The following is an 8,584-nucleotide window of genomic DNA, read 5'->3' as shown; positions in this document are numbered from 1 at the left end:
TTTTCGAAACTATTGATAAGATCATTTAGCTGAATCTGTTCGGGATGAGTGTAATATTGACTAGGAGTTAGAAAAGATGATTCAATCTAATAAGCCCAGAAACTATCCCGAAGGAGGGGAGGGGAAAGAACATTGCACCTCGAAAACCGAGCCAGCCAAAAAGGATCTGAACACACCGCCTCATGTGCGAACGAACACTTCTCAGCTGGATGCCACTCCCAGCGCGCCAGCCCCACTGGTCCCCATCCGGGACCCCTCCTGGGCAAAACCGATCCGGGTCGTTACACACATGGAGCCGCAGACCTCTAAGGAGAAAGCCTCGGCCCTGCCGGTGCCGTTGGCCCGGCGGCCCGGCCCGGGGAGCGCCCGCCCGCTCCAGGGGCTCGCAGCCCCGCTGGGCAACCGCATCTTTCCTCCCTCCTCTGCACACTCACAGCGCTCCCCACAATGAAGCCCCGCCTTTCTGGTTTTGTCCTTTTCTTATAAGGACTCAGACCTTAAATTATCCAAAGGGACAGACAAGAGTCGAGTGTCCCCCACACACCCTCCGCCAGAGCATGCAACTACCCTGAGGAGCAGAGCTCCCCGCCAGCACCGAAGGCAGGACCCCACTGCCCGCACAGAAACCAAGGCTCCAAAACACACAGCTGCGGGTCATCTGCGGAGAGACAAGACGAGTACAGCTCCTCCTGAGCCTTTCCTTCAAAACACCCTGGAAGTTATGAGCGTGGAACCTCTCGTTATAGGCATCAAATTTATTCCAAAAATTCCATGAAATATAAAGGAATGGCGGTGCTTTTACACAGAACGCAACTCAGTATAAGCACTGGGGTGTTTTCCCTCCAAATCTTAAGAACTATGCAAATCTGTGCTATCTTTAAAAATAAAATAAAGATATTTCAATAATTAGAACAAACTATGAAGGTATTGTGCATTTCTGTTTTATGTAGATAATAAAATATTACTTTAACATAAATATATAAGGATCTCTGCGTTTTTATTTTTCCCCACAAGCACATCCAAATGTACCAAAACAAAGTATTTTTTTTCAAGAGACTGAACCAAAAAAAAAAAAAAAGAAAAAAAATTACATCCCATATAGATTTTGTTCACCTACTCATTTAAAGCTACAGAAAAACAGTTTCCAGAACCTGTTTGCTTTAAAAGAAATAAATATACATTGAGGCAGGCCACTTAAAAATGATATGAAAATATTTCCCTGGGTAGCATTTAAAAAAAAATAAAATAAAAAGAAAGAAAAATAGACAAAGAAAACATTGAAACTATTTCTGCATTTCAAAGGACAAATATTAAACATATATACATAGTGGTAAGGTTTGCGTGGTAACTTGTGTTTTGTTTTTTAAGTAAACCTATTTGGAGTTTGAGGCTTCTCTCAAACATCCTCTCGACTCCGTTTTCTGACCTTACGCACGTATTAATAAGTGTCTGAAAGTTCATTTCCTCCCTCTACCACTGGATCTGCCCTGATCTGCTTCACTTCACTACGCGCTAGTCCTCAACGCTTTAAATAACAAGCAGCTCAATACATCCAAAAAAAGTAAAAAAAAAAAAAAGGGGGGGGGGGAGAAAAGAGAAAAGCTTGGTGCCCGTATCTTTGTAACAATTGTTGGAAACCTAGGAAAAAGGCTAATCATGTGCCTCTTAGAAATCATCATCTGTCTTACCAAGAAGAAAGAAAGAGAGAGAGAAAGAAAGAAAGGGTGAGGGAAAGAAAGAAGGAAAGAAAACCCAATGTCACAGGCGCTTTGAAAGACAATGAGAAACATACTCTAAAGCCTTAGCTACTGAATGCAATATTTATAGGAGAGTTCTGCGAGAGAACGCTTCACTGTTTCTTTTTCTCCACAATTGTCCAACACTCAACTAAGTAAACTTTTCGATTATAAAAATGCTCTGTCTGTGTTGCACCGGTTTGTGCTGCCTAAATGATCCCTTTATGAATTCAGAACTATCAGAAAGTTCCTCTCCTGTGGGTGCATAGCTGTGTGTGTGCAGAAGTGCACAGACGCGCACTCAGGCACACGCACATCCATGTGCTGCTCCGAGGTCCCGCTCCTCCGCTTTCCTTTAGAGCTTTGGGGGTTGCTATTTATTTCCCATTTTTTTCTTTCTTCCCTTCTTTTGTCTAGCTGTTTTGGGTTTGGTTTTTTTTTTCTTCTTTTTTTTTTTTTGAAAGTTGACTGTTTCCCATCAAGATAATGTCAAGAAATGCACTTTAAAACTATTAGCGAAGGGGGGGAAAGGGAAAAGACGGCTTGAAAACTGGTATATTGTTCCCCCCCCCCCCCCCCTTCATTTCATTCTCCAGTGAAAGACACAAGGCTGCCCGAGTTAAAACTGGTCCTTTCCTTCAAGAAATGATACCGCAATCTGAACGCAGGACGGGTGGGGGTGGGGGTGGGGATGGGTAGGAAAGGGACTAGATACAAACAGAAAAATAAAAGAAATAGGGGAAGTAAAAGCGGAAAAGGAGCGCACACGGTCTCTGCGGGGAGGAGGAGGCAGCGTGTGTTTACACACAGGTGTAATCACACACATACACACACACCTTCCCTCGTGCTCTTTCTGGCTCTGCCTTGATGCGAAAGTCCTCAAGGAAAGAAAGTTTGGAGGCGGACATCGGCCCGTGCGGGGCACCGGGATGCCCAAGGCACGCTCGGGGAGCAGGAGGGAGGAGGGGAAAGGAGCTGGAAGAGGTGGAGGGAGGTGAAGCTAAACAATCCCCTTTCCCTCTCAAGGAAGTGCCACTTTCTCCGGGAAAACTCTGGAAACGTGCTGTTTCGCCTCTGCCTTTCCCACTCCGGGCCTTGCTCGCCCGCACTGCCACAGTTTGGGAAGGCTGCATGCGATTTTGGTTTCCTACCCCTCCGGCTGCACCTCGGCCCCCGGCCACACTGCCTGAAAATGAAGTTTACTTTGTCCATTCGCATTATTCTCCCTTCTCCAAGCTCGACTCTTGCCGTTGAAGGCGTATATTAAGCAATTACGAGAGTCACGTCTCTGGAGAATGGAAGCTTGTGCTGCATATATATATGTGTATATAGCGAGATTAAATATATGTGTATATATGTACGTCTATGCACGCATGCATATGTGTACATACATACAGATATACGCATTCTTTCTGCTACGGTAAAAGGAGAAAATAAGCGTTACACATATTTAAGAAGACTTGTTTATAACAAAAGTTCACATATACACATAAAGCAAAGGCTAGAACACAGTAACATATTGTAGACCGGTCACTGGTTGACTAACGCTCACCATGGAAAATGCAAGTCATTTGCAAAATCAAGGTCGGAAAGGAAGGGGGGGAAATATAAAGAAAAAAAAATAAAAGAATTTGTTTATGTAAACTTCGATTTTCTTGCAGTGCAAATTGTACGGTTAAATACTGTCTACATCAAAAGGGAGAGCTTTTCCGTTCTCTTTTTTTTTCTTTTTTTTTTTTTTTTCCTTTTTTTTTCATATATTCCTACAGGGGATCCACAGAAAATAAACACAGCAGCATGTGCCAACACCGAGCGACATTCCACAATGCAATCTGCCTTTGTGTGGCTGGAGGGGGCTGCGGAGGGGACCCGAGGTTGCTGCCCCCTCCACCCCTCCAACCTTTCCCATCTCCCCTCCCGCCCTCTCCCCTGCCGGGCAGCGCCGGATTTTGTCTCCAGAGGGCAAAGGAGTTTAGTGCGAACAGCTTCGCCCCGCCGGTGCCCAGCCGATGTCTGCCGCTGCTCTACCGGTACCTGCCTGCCTGCCTGTGCGCGGTACTCACTCCACTCCGGTGCACGGGCACTCGCCTGGAAAGGTCAAAATCCAGCATCGCACCCGCTACCGTCTAAGGGATAGTCCGGTGCAGGTGCTTTGTCTGTCTGTCTGTCTGCTGTGATTCGCGCTCGCCCTCTCGCTCGCTTTTTGTTTTGTTTTTCTTTTTTTTTTCTTTTTTTTTTTCCCCGCGTTTTTGTTCGGTTTTTTTTGTTTTGTTTGTTTTTTGTTTGTTTTTTGTCTTTTTTGTCAAAGATAGGAGAAAATTAAAACAACAACAACAAAAAAAAAGAAAAACAAAAAAGAAAAAAGGAGGACAATCAAAAGTTGGGGGAAGGAGGAGGAGAGGAGGAGGAGGAAAAGGAGGAGAAGGAGGAGGAGGGGCCGGGCGCCCCCGCCGCGAGTTCACTGCACGGGGGTCTGCACCCCGTGGTGCGGCGGCGTGTCCCTGCTGGCCCCGTACACGTCCTCGGCTCCCGGCAGCGTCCCTCCCGGGGGAGTCATGCGCTTCTCTTTCTGTCTCCTGTTACAAAACCACACTCTCACCACCTCCTTCTCCAGCTGTAGGCTGTCCGCGAGCGAGGTGATCTCCTGGGCGGAGGGCTTGGGGCACTTGAGGAAGTGGCTCTCCAGCGCGCCCTTGACGCTCACCTCGATGGAGGTGCGCTTTTTCCGCTTGCGGCCCTGAGCCGCGATCTTGTCTATGCTGGTGGGGCTGCCCGAGGAGGAGTCCGCCTCCTCCAACCACTTGTTCAACAAAGGCTTCAGCTTGCACATGTTCTTGAAGCTGAGCTGCAGGGCCTCGAAGCGGCAGATGGTGGTCTGCGAGAAGACGTTGCCGTAGAGGGTGCCCAGCGCCAGCCCCACGTCCGCTTGGGTAAATCCCAGTTTGATGCGCCGCTGCTTGAACTGCTTGGCGAACTGCTCCAGGTCGTCCGAGGTCGGCGTGTCCTCGTCCGAGTGCGGGTCGTGGTGCGGCGGCGGCCCGGGCGGCGCGGCGGAGGCGGCGGCGGAGGCGGACGCGGGGCCGGCAGCCCCGGGGTGGGGGCCGTGGGGCGGCGGCGGGTGCTCGGGGCCGTGGTGCGGCGGCCCGGGCGGCCCCGGCGGCGGCTCCTCGTGGGCATCGCGCAGGCCGTGGTGGTGCAGCGCCGGCTGCGCGGCGCCCAGCATGCCGTTCACGGTGAAGCCGGGCGGCTGCGAGTACAGCAGCCCCGCCTGCGCGCCGTTGGCCGCGGCCATGCCGGGCGGCAGGTGCGCCGCGCCGCCCGCCCGCCACGCCGCCGCTGCCGCCGCCGCCGCCGCCGCGTGGTGCCCGCCGCCGCCGCCGTGGTGCACCAGGTGCGGCGCCCGCCCCGGCGGCGGGTGCTGCGGCGGCGGCAGCTCGTCGCCGCGCCCGCCCGCCTGCACCACCGCCGGCTTGATGTCGGGCTGGCCCAGCGCGCCCGCCGACCAGGGCGCCTCGCCGCCGCCGCCGCCTCCCCCGCCGCCGCCGCCACCGCCGCCGCCGCCGCCGCCGGGGCCGCCGTGGGACAGCGCCGCGATCCACTGGTGAGCGTGGCTCAGCGGGTGCCCGTTGCTCTGCAGCGCGTAGTCCGCCTGCACCAGGGCGCCGGCGTCGCGGTAGCCGCCGCCGGGCTGCATGCCGCCGGGCGGCTCGGCGTGCACCATGGGGGAGCCGGAGGCGAGCAGGCTGTAGTGGTTGGAGGCTGCGGTCGCCATGACTCGCCGAGCCGCACTGATCGCGCCGGTTAAAGGCGCCGCGCATTTGACAGCTACTTTTTCGCCTCGGGCGCCGCGCGGCGCCCGCGCCCCCCCGGCCCGCGCGGCGGGGCCCACTGCGAAGGCACGCGCGGCCGCCCCGCCCCGCCGCCGCACGCCATTGGCTCAGCGCGCCCTGACGGACGCGGGGGCTCCTGGCGACCGCCGCCGCCGCCAGCCGCCATTGGCGACAACTGGCCGCGAAGCCCCGCCCACAGCCCCGCCCCTTGCCCGCCCTCTGGAACCCAACTCCGAGGGGGAACCGGGCGCGGGGCGGGTACCGGGAGGGAATCTCAGAAGGGGTTGGGGAGGGAGGGGGGGGGGGGGCTGCTCCGCCGCCGGCCCCGCCTCGGCCCGCCCCGCCGGCCCAGCGCCTCTGCTCTCCGCTGGCGGGAGGCTGCTGTCGCCGGTCCGCCCGCTGGCTCCTGTTGCGCGCTCCCGGCCCGGGTCCTTGCGCGGACCTCAGCCCGACAGCCCCCAACTTTCTCTTCCCTAGCGCAGGCAGCTAGGACCGCCGGCGGGGCCGCGGAGCGCCGCCGCGCCGCCGGGGCGAGGAGCGCGAGGCCCCCTCCCTGCCCGCCCGGTCCGGGGCGCCCGGTGCTCCCCGGAGCGTACCGCTTTGCCCGGGATGTCGGGGCTTCGCACCTCTGCACCACCGGAGTGGCATTGTTCCGCTTGTCCCGTCCCGGCGGTATCGGGTGCCTGCCGGGGGTCCGGGCAGGCGGATCTGCATCGGTATGGAAGATTTTGGGGGAGGGAGGTGGGAGAGGAGAAAAGGGGGGAATGGAGAGAGAAAGAAAAGAAAATAGGGAAAAAAGAGGGATAGGGGAAAAAAAAAAATATTAAAAAGAGAAGTTGCGGCCCGGACAGGAAGGAAGGAGACCCTGGAACTGGATCCGGATTTCCTAGGAGTGAGCAGCACCCGGCTGGCCGCCCTGGAAAGAGTTGGGTGCCCATTTCTGAGCTGGAAGCCATAGCTTTGTCTCGAAATAAACCGCTCACGGGGGTAGGTGCGCGCCGCAGGCTCCCGCTATCCTCATCGAGATAATACAATAGGGCGGACTGGGGAATTTATTACTGCTAACAAGAAACAGCTTTCTTCTGCGAGTTGTTTATAAATCATCGTATTTAGCGTGAGCGCTGGAAAGGCTCCTTGCCTGGAAATATTCCTCTGCATGGGGGTATGGAGGAGCGGGGGGATGGGCTTCCGCACATAAACATATACACAGCAGCAGCGGCATAAACAGGATATCCAGTGCCCTGAGACAAGGGGCGCAGCAGGAGTTACCTCGTTTCGTTAGTTTAGCGACGTATCAAGAGCTCCTTCTGCCGGGGGGTGGGGACGGAGGAGGAAGAAGAGGAGGAGGAGGGGGGATACTGACACAAACTTTGTCCATGAAAGAGTGGAGATTCCTCTTAAGGGTTTCCCCCCCCCCCCCTTTCGTGAGGTGCAAGCGAAGGGAAGAACAATACTGCCTGTTCTGCCAGTGTGGAGAAGAGGGAAGTCAGTGTCTCTGAAGTGAAGCTCTGTCTTTTGTTTCCCGTGTGGAAACAACTGGGCACCCAGGAATTTTATAATTTGATGCTCATTTTCCCGTCTCCTTCCTCCCAATTAGGTGTAGACCAGTGAGCTGAAACAAAACAACCGCGCAAGTCCGCAGCAGGCTTCCGCTAAAGCATCTCGGGGACCGTCTTGGGAGAGCCGCCCTGCTCCAGGGCCAGCCCTCCCGCCCTGCTCCCGGGAGCCGCCGAGGCTCTCCCTGGGCGGCTTTCTCTCCAGCCCGCTTCCACGGCCGCTTCCAAAAGTTCATGCGTGGATGAGACATGAGAGGCCACGCCACAGGTCATTTCCAGGGCTAGGTTTTCACGAGGGCGCCTCCAGGCTGCGGCCACCAGCTACAGTGACTGCCCAAGAAAACCGCCTTGTGCCCCGGCCCCATGGCATGTGTGCGCCCCACGGACAACCGGTGCCGGAGGGGTGCCTGCAGCGCCGCCCTCCCCGGCGAGGAAATGGGACGCGTGGCTCAGCTAGCTCCAGCCATCGCTTTACTTTTGGGGAGACCCCCCCCCCCCCCGCCAGCCCTGCTCCTGTCGTGCAACCCCCCCGGCCCTCCTTCGGGGCCGGCCGCCTGGCAGGTGATGCCTGCGGTCACCGTCCTGCGTGCCCCTTTTTGCCCAGCGGCGGAGCTCAGAGGCTAACGGTAACCAGATAATTACCGAAGTAGCAGCACGGCATTAGGAGGCGGACAAAACCTGAGCCCGGCAGCAAAGCCCCTCGCCATCCCTCCTGCTCCCTCCTCGGCGGAACGCACGCCCATGGAGTCGCAGCTGGGAGCAGCGAGGAGCGCGGCCGGTGCATTCAGAGCCGCCGCAGACTCCACCTCCTCGTCCTCCCTATCATTGTTAGCCCTGTCATTAATACCGCTCCTTAAGCATCCTTCGCGCCCGTCTCCCCCCGGGGAGGGGAGAGCCAGGGAGCGAGCGCCCGACCGCTGATGCCCGCCGCGGGCTCTGGCGGCCGGTCGGGTTCGGGGCGCTGGGGATGTGAAAGAAACAGTCATGCGGCCCCTTTCTGGCGGAGCTGACCCCGCGGGATTAGAGGTCTCACCAGCCTTTCTTTCCTTTTCTCTGCTCGCATAAAAGCAGGTTGAAGGTGATGCGGTGTCTTGGGCAGACACTGCAGTGTTTTGATTCAGCTCAGCCCTTTTCACTGTTCAAAGCAGCTGTTCAAATACTAGGGCTGCTTACTTTGACGTGAAGAAGATTTTCAAACAACCCCAAAAGCTTTGAACTGACAGGCCTCCTTGATATCTCCTTCATTGCAGTGCAGCTACTCGAGAATATTCGCTATAAAATACATAGAGCGCCACTTCACTGGAGCTCTCTCCTGGCTATGAGGCGAGGTGCTGCATACACATCAGGTGCATGCAGAGGGGGGCTGGCCTTCCCCGGGACCCCCCGGCACCCCACGCCGGGCCACCCGCCTCATCTCCCGGTGTCCCTAGCCAGCCAGCCGCCTCGGGCTCCTGCAGCGGGC

General features: G+C 56.3%; 1 protein-coding gene across 1 annotated transcript; it reads right to left on the bottom strand.

The window, feature by feature from the left end:
* Window positions 1–3,185: 3,185 nt before the first annotated feature.
* POU3F2 (POU class 3 homeobox 2) lies at window positions 3,186–5,637 on the bottom strand. The gene has a single exon (XM_062608449.1). It carries the CDS (start codon window positions 5,506–5,508, stop codon window positions 4,195–4,197), a length of 1,314 nt encoding a protein of 437 aa, XP_062464433.1. The 5' UTR covers window positions 5,509–5,637; the 3' UTR covers window positions 3,186–4,194.
* Between the last annotated feature and the right edge of the window lie 2,947 nt (window positions 5,638–8,584).

The sequence above is a fragment of the Pezoporus occidentalis genome, unplaced genomic scaffold, assembly GCF_034315485.1.
Source record: "Pezoporus occidentalis ecotype Australia unplaced genomic scaffold, CSIRO_AGI_Poc_V1 ctg13, whole genome shotgun sequence".
Classification (NCBI taxonomy): Eukaryota; Metazoa; Chordata; class Aves; order Psittaciformes; family Psittacidae; genus Pezoporus; species Pezoporus occidentalis.
The sequence above is the reverse complement of the archived record's forward strand: the minus strand, read 5'-3'. Positions and strand labels throughout refer to the sequence as shown.